This window comes from Cetorhinus maximus, chromosome 11 (genome assembly GCF_964194155.1).
Source record: "Cetorhinus maximus chromosome 11, sCetMax3.hap1.1, whole genome shotgun sequence".
In the NCBI taxonomy this organism is placed as follows: Eukaryota; Metazoa; Chordata; class Chondrichthyes; order Lamniformes; family Cetorhinidae; genus Cetorhinus; species Cetorhinus maximus.
In genome coordinates this window covers 11,759,584-11,773,706 of record NC_135889.1, presented here as the reverse complement: position 1 = coordinate 11,773,706, position 14,123 = coordinate 11,759,584, and the positions used below count along the sequence as shown (strand labels likewise).

The 14,123-nt window shown below is 43.1% G+C and overlaps 1 protein-coding gene across 2 annotated transcripts in view; it reads right to left on the bottom strand.

Annotated features, from left to right (window-relative positions):
* The window catches only part of plekhm3 (pleckstrin homology domain containing, family M, member 3), an 87,605-nt gene that overhangs the window by 38,813 nt on the left and 34,669 nt on the right, over positions 1–14,123 (bottom strand). For both annotated transcript variants that reach the window (XM_078551542.1, XM_078551540.1), the window contains exons 4-5: positions 6,643–6,788; positions 1,712–1,905 (exon numbers count right to left, since the gene is read on the bottom strand). In XM_078551542.1, the coding sequence (XP_078407668.1) occupies positions 1,712–1,905; positions 6,643–6,788 (340 nt within the window). The remainder of the gene's footprint in view (positions 1–1,711; positions 1,906–6,642; positions 6,789–14,123) is intronic.

The following is a 14,123-nucleotide window of genomic DNA, read 5'->3' as shown; positions in this document are numbered from 1 at the left end:
TCTATAATTATTGTGCCTCGTTACTTATCAGGAAGACTAACATCGCGGGCATGCAATTAGAAGGAGAGCTGATGGTGCGGGGGGTGGGGGGGCAGTTGAATAGCAACACAGACATGTAATAAAAACACTGTCTCATGCGACTTCTCCCAAGATATCCTGCCTGTATATTACAAAACGGTAACCCTGGAATCCACAGCAAATATACTCTCCTGACAAGCTATCAGCGCTGGCATTCTTGGCTATACTGCTGAAGCCCTGTGCTCCTGAACTAACCGTGCCTTTAACCAAGCTGCTCCAGTACAGCTATAACACTGGGATCTACCCAACAGAGTGGAAAATTGCCCAGGTTAGTCCTGTCCACAAAAGCATCACAAGGCAATCTAGCTAATTGACACCAACATTGGTCGCTCTCAATCATCAGCAAAGTGATAGAAGGGTTTGTTGACAGTGCTATCAAGTGGCACTCACTCACCAATAACTTGCTTACCGTTGCTCAGTTTAGGTTTTGCCAGGATCACTCAGCTCCAGGTCTCATTACAGCCTTGGTCCAAACGTACAAAACAACTTAATTCCAGAGGTGAGAGTTACTGCCTTGACTGAGTGTGGTATCAAAGAGCCCTGGTAATACTGGAGTCAATGAGAATTGGGGAAAACTCCACTGTTTGGAGTCTTACCTAGCACAAAGCAAGATGCTTGTGTTTGTTGAAAGCCAATTGTCTAGTCCCAGACATTGCTGCAGGGGTTTCTCAGGGTTGTGTCCTAGGTAGAACCGTCTTCTGTTGCTTCATCATTTACCTTCCCTCCAACATAAGGTTAGAAGTCAGGATGTTTGCTGATGATTGCACAGTGTTCAGTTCTATTCACAACTTGCTAGCTAGTGAAGCAGTCCGTATTTGCAAGCAGCAAGAGCTGGACAAATTTCAGGCTTGGGTGATGAGTGTGAAGTAACCATCTCCAACAAGAGTCTAACCACCTCACCTTGTCATTCAACAGCATTACCATCTTCGAATCAGTGACCATTACCATCAGCAACATCTTGGGGATCACCATTAATGAGATACTTAACTGGACCAGCCACATAAATACTGTGATGACAAGACTAGGTCAGAGGCTAGGAATTCTGTAATGTGTTATTCTGCTCCTGACTCCAAAGCCTGTCCACCAACAACAAAGAACAAGTCAGGAATGTGATGAAATACTTGCTTGGATGAGTGCAGTTCCAACAACACCATCTAGGACAAATCAGCCATTTGAGTGGCATCCTGTCCACCACCTTAAACATTCACTCCTCCACCACTGGTGCATTGTGGCTGCAGTTTGCATCATCTACATTAGATGCACTGCAGCAACTCATGAAGGCCTCTTTGACAGCACCTCCAAAACCTCTACCACAGGAGGGACAAGGGCAGAAAGCACATGTGAATACCATCACCTCCAAGTCACACACCATTCTGATTTATATATCACTGTTCCTTCATCATTGCTAGGTTAAAATCCTGGAACTCCCTCCCTAATGGCACTGAAGGAGTATCTCTTTCACCACACAGACTGCAGCGGTTCAAGAATATAGCTCACCATTAACTTCTTGGGGCAGTTTGGGGTGGGCAATAAATGCTGGCCGAACTGGTGACGCTCACACCCAGTGAATGAATTAAACGGTCACCAAACACCAGCTTCATTCCAAAACTGGGAGTAGGTTTAGGAAGCATACCTTCTGCGCAAATCTTCTGCCACAGAGGCCCTGCAGCCGAACAGGTATGCTCTCAGTGATTTGAGCTGCTGGCGCAAGCGGAGGACAGTTGCCAGCGCTTCCACATGCTCGTACAGATGTGGATTATCCTGATGGATGTCAATGAGCGGTTCTTCAGAGATGTACTCCAGGAACTCCTTCGCTTGTTTTGAAACCTGCAGAGGACAAAAAGTTTGAAAATGGTAATGTATTAGCGAAATGAATGTGGTATGGGAGTGGTTAGGAAAATCCAGATAACTGGAGTTCAAGTCACAACATTGCAGTTTGAGAATTTGAATTCAGTTTATGAAATCCGATTGTATTAAAAGCCCAACTGGTTCACTAATGTTCCACTGAGAAAGGAAACCTACCATCCCTATCCGATCTAGGCCTTTGTGTGACTCCAGGCCACACCAATGTGGTTGACTCTTTAACTTCCCGTCTGCAGTGTCTGAGCAAAACACTCAGTTGGTTCAAACTGCTTCACATTCTCAGGACAATTAGGAATGGGTAATAAATGCCAGTCTTGCCAGTAACACCCACATCCTGAGAATGATTTATTTTAAAAATGGGACAGTGGAGGCAAAAGGTTTCGATCAAAATAAAGCAATTTAGCAATAAAGCAAATAAAGTAATCAGCTGTGACCCAGTCTGCCCTCTCGAGTGGAATGAAAGATCCCATTGCATTCTCTTGAAGAAGAGGAGGTGAGTTCTCCCTAGTGTCCTGGCTAATATTTATCTTTCAACCAACATGACTAATGAAGAAGTCATTATCACATTGCTGTTTGTGAGGAACCCTGCTGTGCAGCAACTTATCCCTCCACCAGAACAGCTAAAAAACAGATAAACTGGTCATTGCTTTTGGTGAGATCTTGTTACATTACAACAATGGCTACACTTCAGAAAGTACTACATTGGCTTGAAAGCATTTTGAGGGATTGTGGTCATGAAAGGCACTATATAAAGGCATCTTTTTTTCTCTTTCACAAATGGATTTTATTTTGAAATCGAATTTTCTTGGATGCCTGTACAGGGTAGAATTTCTAAGTACTCTCTTCGTATTCTCCATTATTTTACTGATGTAGCGACATATATACTTAAAAAGACTCCAGCAACTTATAAAGATTGGGAAAGCTGCCAATGGAAATAAAAGTTCCAATCCACATTCTCAGAGCACAGCAAGTATGTCACATGAGTTGAAGGTACTGATTTCGATTTTGTTTATCACCTTATGACAACGGTTCAAGTGATATTCTCTTAAAAGAGACTTTAAGCACCTCTGATAGCTCAGCATGTTTAAGAACGGTATGCAGGTAAGCCAGACAAACCAGAGATGTTACAGGTTCAATAACCAATGGCTTATATCAAGTTAGCTCATCTCAGCCAGGGGCAGTGACAAAGGAACTGAAATTAGTCTTAAAAACAAAAAACTACTGCGGATGCTGGAAATCCAAAACAAGAACAGAATTACCTGGAAAAACCTGAAATTAGTCTTATTGCTCCCAGGGGGGCGAAAAAACAAATCAGTAAAGGTTTCCTGACTGCTATCAATAATGACAGCTTGCATTTGTTTGGTGCCTTTAACATAGTAAAACATCCCAAAATGCTTGACTGGAGTGTTATCTGACAATAACTGCACCATGGCATGTAAGATGATGTTTGTACAGGTAACCAGTAGCTTGGTCAGAGGTAGGTTTTAAGGGAAGACAGAAGAGACAGAGAGGTGGAGAAGTTCAGGGGACAGAGAAGAATCAAAAGCACAAATGAGAATATTGGTCTTAATACTTAGAGGACCAGAATAAAAATAATATTACATATCTGGTTAGACGTTACAACAGTGACTACAGTGTCGTTTGTATGCCTGACACGAGACTCCTGAAGCAACTGATCTACCTGGAACCTGGTCAGAGCAGCAGACTCCCTGGAGGAGAGAGGAAATGTTTTAGGGATGTCGTCAAAGTATTCCTGAAGAGATCAAACATCCCTACTGATTCATGGGAGTCCCTGGCTTGTGACCAACCAAAATGGAGATTTATTTGGGAAAGCATTGAACACTTCAAGAGACTCCATTGGGAGTATCCAGAAGCAAAGTCAATCACCGGAGGGGGCGGGCAAAATTACAAATGTTCAAGCGCCACCTACTCCGCAACTGGCAGAGTCTGCAGATCGCGCTTTGGACTTACCAGCTATCTCAGAACCCTTTGAACCAGAGTGGAGGCAAGTCATCCTCCACCTGACTAAAAAGGAGGACTACACTACAAGGGTGCTTCTTTGGTTGTTAAGCGCTTCAAGATGTCCTAAGGTCATAAAAGACAATATATAAATTCAAGTCCGTCTTTAATTTTCACTATTATTTCCACAGCGCCCTCACTATAGTTCTTTTTGCTCCCGTTTTAAATGTATTTTTCCTGCCCCTGTAGTATATTCACACTTTGCATCAATCCCCAAATTGAGATGATGACTGCATTCTCCAGGCCTGGGTTGTCGAGCCATGTGCAAAAGGTTGGCTTACTTGGAGAATTCCCTGCTCTTCTTTGAAATAGTGCCATGGTATCTTTTATGACCAACTGAGGAGGCAGATGGAAACTTGGTTTAACATATTATCCGACAGATGGCACCTCAGAGAGTGGAATACTCCCTCAGTGCTGTGCTGGAGTATCAGCCAATCGTGCGTTCATGCCTCTGGAGAGGGACTGAACCCAGATCCTTCCAACTCAGTGGCAAGAATGTCAGGAACTGAGTCATGGCTGACAGTGTGAACAATCACTTTTGTTCAACATCAGGACATTTCCATCTGTACATTGCAGCAAGCACGTAAAATGCATACAAAAAAAGGTCATTCAGTTCCTTGAGCCTACTCCGCCATACAATATGATTATGGCTGACTTTTTACCTCAGCTACACCTTGCTGCACAATCACCACTGCCCTCAATTCCCTCAGTATTCAAAAAAACTTCCTATCTCTGTCTTGAATATAGTCGACGACTGATCATCCACACCTCTCTGTGGACAGTGTGCCAAAGATTCTCTTGGAGTGAATAAATTTCTCCTCACCTCAGTCCTAAATGGCTGACTCCTTATTCTGAGACTGTGCCCTAGTTCTAGACTACCCAGCCAGGGGAAAACAGTATCTCAGCATTTATCCTGTCTAGCCCCTTAAGAATTTTATACATTTCAATGAAATCACCTCTCATTCTTCTAACCTCCAGGGACCATAGGCCTAGTCCACTCAATCTTTCCTCATAGAACCTCAGGAGCCAGTCTAATGAACTTTTGTTGTACTCCTCCTATATACTTTCTTAGGTAAGGATACCAAAGCTATACACAGTACTTCAGTGTGGTCTCACTAAGGCTCTACATAAATGCAGTAAGACTTCTCTTATAGTCCAATCCCTTTATAATAAAGGCCAACACATCATTTCCTTTCCTCACTGCTTGCTGTATCTGCATGACAATGTCTGTGCTCCATGTACAAGGACACCCAAGTCTCTCTGAATACCAACATTTTCCAGTCTCTTACCATTCAAAAAAAATTCTGCTTTTTCCTTTTTCCAACCACATTATATTAATGCACCCCACATTATATTCCATTACCACATTCTTGTCCACTTACACATATCCTTGTGCAACCTCTTTATGTCCTCTTCACAGCTTATTTTCCTGCTATATTTTGTATCCTCAGCAAACTTGGATACATTACACTCGGTCCCCTCATCTAAGTCATTGATATAGGTTGTCAGTAGCTGAGGTTGAAGCACTGATCCTTGTGGAACCCACTAGTTACAGTTTGCCAAACCAAGTACTTCCCATTTATTCCTACTCTCTGTTTTCTGCCCATTAACCAAACCTCAATCCATGCTAATATATTACTCTCAATCTCATGAGCCCTAATTTAGTGTAATAATCTCCTGTGTGGCACTTTTATCAAATGCTTTTTGAAAATCCAAACACACCAAATCCACTGGTTCCCCTTTATACATCCTATTAGTCACAACCTCAAAAATTCTAATGGATTTGTCAAACACCGTTCATCTTTTATAAATCTGTGCGGACTCAGAAAATCATAATATGATTGAGCAAAGTGCCCATTATCATATCCCTAGTAATTGATTCTAGCATTTTCCCTACTACTGATGTCAGGCTAACTGGCCGTTCCCTGTTTTCTCTCTCCCTCCTTTCTTAAATAGCAGAGTTATGTTTACTACCTGCCAATCCATAGGGGCCATTCTAGAATCTAGGGGATTTTGGAATATCAAAAGAAACGTATTCCATCTTTGCAGACATGTCTGTTAAAACTCTAGGATGTAGGCCATTGCCTCCAGGGGTTTTGTCGGCTCACCCATAAAAAGCAGGAGAGGCCCTGGGAAATGTACAGCAAAATAAGACTGGCCACAAAAATATCTGCACATTTCCCTTGTGAAGCGACAAAGCTGCCAGCTTTATCACTATAGCATGTCCTGGTCCCATTCACCCATGTGCTTGCTGACGCTGACTGGCTCCTGGACAAGCAAAGTATCGATTTTCAAATTCTCATCCTTGTTTTCAAATCCCACCATGGCCTCTCTGCAGCCTCCCCTAGCCCTACAGCCCACCGAATTGTCTGTGCTCCTCCTCTTGCTGGCCTCTTGTGCAATCCATGATTTCTATCACTCCTCAAGTGGCAGCTGTACCTTCAGCTGCCTTGGTGCTAAGCTGCGGAATTCCCTCCCCAAATCTCTCTCCACCTTTAAGATGCTACTCGAAACCTACCATTTTGACCAAGCTTGTGTTCACTTGGCATAATATCTCCTTGTGTGGCTCAATGTTGATTCTTGCCTGATAATGCAACTGTGGATTGCCTCAGTATTTTTTAACTATGTTAAAGGTGCTATATAAATGCAAGCTGTTGTTGAGGCTGTAAAGGAGCAACAGACCTTGTGTTTTGCAGTGTCCCAGTTGTGAACCAGTCGAGCAGGGATCAGAAACACATCGTCCACATGACATGCTTGACAATAGTACCAGCCACTGTAGGCGCACACCTTTGCATTCCCATAGGACAGTCCCACCGGTCTCTGACATCCTATTTAAACAAAAATATAGAATTCTTGGAATTATAAATGCAAGAATGAAAGGCAGGAAACACAGCAGACAATTTGTGCACTACCAAGTCCCATAAACAGCAATGAGAAAACAAGCAGATAATCTATTTCAGCGATGTGCGTTGCTGGCTAAATATTGGCCAAGACACCGGGGCGTTCTCTCCTGCGTTTCTTCAAAATAGTGCTGTGGAATGTTTTACGTCCACTCGATAGGGCAAATGGGGCCTCAGTTTAACATCCAAAACATGGCATGTCTGACAGTGTGACAATCCCTCAGGATTACAATGGAGCATCAGCCTAGATTTTGTACTCAGATCTCTGGAGTGAGATTTGAACACACACAACCTTCTGACTCAGTGGCGAGAGTGCTGCTCATTTAGCTATGGGTGACCACAAATTCAATATCAAATACCAAAGTTGTTGACTGTTCAGAGAAGTGACGAATGGGAGCATGCATTCTAAATATAAGGGAGTAAGTTACAGGACGGGATTTTTCTTTTCAAAAAAAAAAGCAGTTAATACACAACTTCAAGGAAATTGTATCTACGCAGTTTCATCAACAGTCCTCTGTGAATGCATGGTATGGAAGAAAATTTGTGTCTTATTGCTCCAGATTTGTAGATGTATATCATGGCATTTCCACTTATTTCACCTGTCTTGTGAATGGAGAGGATGTTGCTGCTGGTGGATGGGCGGTAGGAATGGATCACTTCCTATTTTGGGTATCCATCAACATCAAGCAATGAGTGTGGAGTTCACTCTGTTGTGCCCCACTGATATACTTTAATGTTCCCAAAACCAGGCGGTGCTTTTTTCCAACTCCTGCATCAGTGATCACTGAGTGCCACTGCCAACTAGTACCAAATTAGGAATAGTTTTGTGCTGTTGGCGAACACTCATTGGGAACTGGATTTGCACTGCCCATATTCAGTTAACAGACAAGCCCATCAGTCCATGCTAAACTTCAACCCAGGTCCCAGAGGTGAAAGGCTAATATGTCACTCAATGTCTCCACAACAATTGCCACAGTAAGATATACAACACTGCATCAACTAGCAGCTCACCTCCTTCACAGGGGCCATGCTGATAACCTCCTCTATCATAATTCCAACTTCAGTAATAGTGCCAACAAAAGCTAACACCAGCTGTCTTCATGTGGAATGGAAGTGCAGATAACTGAGCACATGCAGCAGAGCTCCATAGAGCCACTGTGAAGATAGTTTTGTGAAAGGCCTTGCTTGCAAAGAAGGTTTCCAAGAAACAATTCATTGTATGCATTTCTGGGGGGCTTCCCTGTTCCCCAAAAGAGAGAGCTCAGTGGGACCCTCAATGGAAAAAGAAGCAACCACAGTCCCACCTAGCTCTTTCTTTTTTCTTCATCATGCAGTGATGACATGGACTAATATTGGGATCTGGTATCACAAACTCTCCCTAGCTTGGCCACAAGTGAATATTTGGCTTGCAATAGATTGGGCAGCGAAGGTCCGGAGAGAACACAGCCCTACGCTGCCCCATGGCTTAGCCCAATTCTGTCCTTAGGCGACACCTTCACATTTGCACATTCCCACATTCAGGAGTTGGGTGCTGGAATCTGGGTTGATTTTTCTCCTCGTCCTCACCAGCCCAAAGACAGAAATTGAGACCAATCGCCAGAGGCTAACAGATTGATTTCCTGTTTTAAGTAGCATAAACTTAAAAGTATATGACCATTTCACACATCCAGGATAGATGAATATCTATGAACATGTCCTCGTTAAAGACCACCTTGCAAATCACTGTTTTCACTTCTGTTGAAGGTAATGGAAGTGTTTCACAGCCTGTGTCTGGTTCCAGTAAAGGAGCTACAATTAACCTCTCAACACTGCATCTTCCAAAAGCACCAAATCTGTTTCTCTTTCCACAGATGCTACCAGGCCTGCTGACTGTTTTCCACCATTTTCTCTGTTTTAACTTCAGCACTGTTGAGCTTGTGAAGGCGGGAAAAGAACACAGTAGGGATTCCTGTTCCCTTACGAGCTGTTGCCAGTGACCCCAGACTAGAAAGTATGGGTGAGGGCAAGGTTGGGCTCTGGATGAGTGCAGCTCCAACAACACTCGAAGCTCCACACCGTCCAAAACAAAGAAACTCACTTCATCAGCACCCCATCCATCAACTTAAACATTCACTCCCTCCACCACCTCTGAGTGGCAGGAGTGGGTACCATATAGAAGATGCACTGTAACAGCTTACCAAGGCTCTTCCTATAGTACCTTCCAAACCTGCAATCTCTACTAACTAGAAGGACAAGGGCAGGAGATGTGTGAGAACACCACTATCTGTAAGCTCCCCTCCAAGGCACACATCATTCTGAACTACATCGCCATTCCCTCACTGTTATTGGATCAAAATCTGTAGCCCCCTTCCTGACAGCAGGTGTATCTACACCACATAGACCATAGCTGTGCAAGAGGGCAGCTCACCATCACCTTCTCAAGGGTAATTAGAGGTGGTCAATAACTGCTAGTTTTGCCAGCAACGCCCACATTCCAAGAACAAATTTTTAAAAAAAAGCTCTGTTGCCTCCAGTGGAGAATAGCACAGTAACATTTTTCTTTGAGACTTAGACATGAATAGCAGCCCCTTGGGGCAAGGCACCAGAGGTCACTTGGGGTGTTTGTGGAGTTATACCTCAAACGTGAGGTCACCGTCTATAGGAGGAAAGGGGAGAAACATTGATGCAAGTTAGCACAACAGCGTGAGAATTTAGACTATGACAGATGACCCCAGGGCCATTCTCTCTTTGTCACAATGTCTATCCTTCACTTCTTAGCACTTTGGGCTACAGGCTGGTAAACACACACCTGGGCGGAATGTCTGTACGACGTGTGCACAGCATCACCTACCAGAGTCGTAAGGGATGACTGCACATCCAAAAACACATCATTTCACCTCTTCAGCTGACTCAGCTTTCCAGTGCAAAGAAAATAAGCAAGGCAAAAACACTTTGCTGTCTGTTGTCACAGCAACTACACAATAATAGAGATAAAACTAGGCTCCAATAAAGAAAGTGACAAAGCACTGCTGAAAGTAGATGCTAGAGATAGTGTCTAACTGTTTAATAAACAAAGATTTTGTGCCTTTGTCTCAAGCCAAAAGGCGTTGACTTCAAATTGGTGCTCGCAGCTGTGATAGCAACTGGCAAGTCATTATAGACAAGCCTCTGCTCTCCATTCAATTGCTACCCTTGGGCTAGGAAGGGGAACAAAAAAAAACAAACCATACAGCCATGCCTGCCATTTTTGGCCGCAACCCAGGGCCCTCTTGCTGGTAAGTGGACGAGGACAAGACAGAGCTAACTTCATGGAAAAGCCAAGAAGGGTTATTTGGAGGAAGAAGGTGCTCATAGGCTGGAGAGCAGAGGTGCAAAATTAGCACATCATGGAGTGCTAGGTCATAAATTTGTACTTGCAGATTTCCCACATGGAGATTTCTTCTGCTCTGAAAGCCCATCAATTAATAAGCTGCTTCCGTCCTTGTGTTAGGTTTGGAGCCTACAGATTTCCTAGAAGCATACAGCAAAGGAGGCAATTCAGCCTTCATGCCTGTGCCAGCTCTTTGAAAGAGATATTCAATTAGTCCTAATCCCCTGCTTGTGTCCCGTAGCATTGTGTCTTTTGTCCTTTTCAAAGATAAAGCAAGTCCTCACTTAAAGTTGTAGTTGTATTCTTGAAATTTGCGACTTTAAGTGAATCGTAGCTTCCCATAGGAATCAATGTTAAAGTCGGAGTTAGGTTCCTTTGGACATTTCTCGCTTGGAAAACTCAACGTACCATACATGTGTAACACAGTGCATTCCTAGCTGAAACAACTTGCAAAATAAGTCACAAAATATAGAATAAATATTGCATAAATTGAAGGGAAAACTTTGCAGGGCCATGAGAAAAGAGCAAGGGAGTGGGACTACTTGATAGCTACAGTATTTCAAAGAGTCGGCATAGACATGGTAGGATCATTGGCTGCCTTCTTGATTTGATTCTATACTTTGATTATTCTATGATTAGAAGCTGAGGAGAAGTTTCTGAGTCTGGTGCTCTAACCCTTTCCCTAAATTCCAAAGAAAATCTCTGCTATATTTTCTTCTGTGTTCAGAAACTTTGTCCCCAAAGTGCATTCTTCTGCAGCTCTTCCAGTCTCACAGCTAAACTCATTTGTTTAAAAATTCTTTGCTAACCTTTCAATGACAAAATGCTGCATTACATTTTCACGTGTTTTATTGCTGCGCACTGCCGTTAGCTGCCCCAATGATTTTCTTTCCGAGCATTCTTCACCCTTTAGAGAAAACATTTAATCGTGTGTCACAGATGGCTACCTAAGCCCTGAAAATACCTTCAGATGGGTTTCCTGAATTTCCACAGATTCAAATCAATAGGATTTCTGTTCATTTGCTGTATGCAGATCTGTGATAATGAAGTGCAACTCCGCCACGATGATGCATGCAAGCAATGTGAAAATAAAAATAGCTTAGCAAATTGAAAAAACAGGCCCTTAAAAATAAACAACTTTAAAACAAAATTATGTTTTGCGGGACGTCTTAAAGCGAGGACTTAGTGTATATCCAATTCCCTTGTGAAATTTAGCATTGAATCTGCTTCTACCAGGCTTCCAGGCCATGCATTCCAGATCATAACAACCATGCAAAGGCATTTCTCCTCATCCCTCTTCTGGTTCTTTTACCAATTATCTCAAATCTGTTTCCTCTCGATTTTGTGCTTCAGCAAAGTCCAAGTTGACACTCCCAGTGTAGTACTGAGGGAATGCTGCACTGTTGAAAGTGTCATCATTTGGATGAGACATTACAGTGAGACCCCTTCTGCCCTCTCAGGTGGTGTTAAAGATGCCATGGCACTATTTCAAAGAAGAACAGGGGAGTTCTTCCCCTGTGCCACTATCTATCCCTCAACAAAAACAACGGATGAAACAGATTATCTGATCACCATCTTCACAATACTACTTGTGGAATCTTGCTGTGCACAAGACAACTTCACGTTTCCTACATTACACCAATTAATACAATTCAAAAGTGTTGCATTGGCTGTAAAGCACTTTAGGATGTCCTAAGATCCTAAAAGGTGCTATATAAATGCAAGTCTTCCTTGCATTAGTGAAAATCCATTTTCATGGAAGTTCTTAATTGAAATTCTTGATGATATTAATGACTCCCTTTGGACACTCTCTACAGCAACAGTAGGCAGTGGGACACCAATATCTGGCGACAAAGAGCTGACCAGCAGGTTTGCATCACTTGACTTCAATCCCCTGAGCGAGAAAAGCATCTTCTAGGTGCCACAGAAAAGGCTCTTAAAACACAAGAAAGTTTGAAAGAACCTGTGTTACATCAATAAATGAACCTCACAGAGTACATCAAGGAGCGAGCGTATTCAACACTGTTGCCCCGGGAGTCAGCTTCCCTCTATTAACAGCTTCTGCCAGGAATTGGGGGCTGGTGGGGCATGAAACATCCACTTTGAAAATTGCCTATAGAGGAAAAACAAAGGCTTAAAAAAGTGAAATATCACATCCACAACACAGAGGCTATTCGGCCCAAATGGTCCATGCCGGCCTTTATGCTCCACACACGCCTCCTTCCACCCCTCTTCATATAGTCCTATCAGTAGTAGAATTTGGATCCTGGAGGGAGCATTCCCATCTAAAGCATGTTGGTGATGATTTTACTTTAATGGGAATCACACATCTACCCATGGTCATTTTATTCTGGTTGGCCACAATATAATGGAAGCGTGATTTGCAGCTTCCAGTGAGCTACTTGTAGCGTGAATGGGAACATGGAACTTGAAAAGCATCTTTCTCTCTTTTTTGGGGAAGTGACTGTGGTAATTATATACACCATATTTACACTAAGGGAGTGCAACTGGCAGGAGACATACAGCTTGCCTTCCAACTTGCACACTCCGTACTTGGAACTGAAGCATCGCACACACAAAATCTGCTAACCTATTTCAGTCCTCCTCATCAGTGATGCATGTGGCGTTACTTGGTATACCACCCCTGTATATCTATTTTCCTCAGTGTTACTGAGATACAACACTCTATATATGTGTTTAATAGTTCAAACTATTGCTTAAAAGTACATATAATCTTCCGTGGATAAATGCACAGATGTAACTGGAATTCTACCTGAGACACTGATGGCATGCAGTCGAAACTAACTTTGGAATTTGTCAGCTGGAATGTGTTTATAACTATTATGGTCCTTATTCAATACAGATCACACTATAGCGTGGAACAGCCGGCAGCCAATTCCAGACGCCTGCTCTTCAGATATTCTGAAGTGACATTGTTCTTTGAGTGGGTAGGAGAGAGCCGCCCCATGATGCCTCAGGGATCTCCCCCCACCACCAACACCGCCCCCCCCACGCACCCACCACCCCCACCACCCTGGTCACCACTTCACCTTTCGTGAGTTTTGGGATTGTTCTGCTTCAACTAACACAGATGTTGTAGATTCCTTTTGATAAACGTGGAGCTCTACTTATTTCATCTCAAGCGATCGAGGAGGCACATGTACTGGGTCTCAGTATTGCCTGCTCTATTCAGCATTCTACCCCATGCATCACAGTACTTGAATAGTGCGGATAAGTTTTTTTTTGGTACCACCATGTCTGAATTGTATTATACAACTACTTATTTACATAGATCTTGGAAAAAGAGAGAGAAAAAAAACCACAAAAGGAAGTTGTTCCTTTGATGTTGCATTCAAAAGCAGTGCGCGATGAGAAATGTATTCACTCCCGGGCACTAATTAGCCCCGTTTGTTACATGAATGGGAAGTTTCAGTACCTCACCAACAGGAAGACAGTCTACCTACAGTGAAGAGGCTGGAGAGTGTGCACTCCCTGCCTAGACCATACAGCTCTTTGTTATACTTCCCAGGGTCAGGGTTTGATTAGTGTTGAAGAATAGAACATTCAAGCGGACTAAAAAACAAGGGAGTGGGAGAGGTGATGGTGGGGGGTGTCGGGAGTTGGGGGGGGCGGAGAAGGTGGGGAAGAGAGAAGGAATTGAGACAAAGCTTTATTCGTTTAAAGCTTCATATTGCAACACAGTGGCTTCAAAGGAAAATTTTTTAACCTTGTATCCTTCACAGTGACATCACTGGAGGGAGAGTTGGCTTTCTCCCATCCCTATCTCTTTACAGCATTTCCCCATAGTTCTCTCTCCACTGTTAATCATCGTTGAGGGTTTTTTGGAGAAGTGGGGGATATTAAACGGGGAGTAACAAAAAAGACTGAAAATATTAAGGTCTCTGAAGAGACCC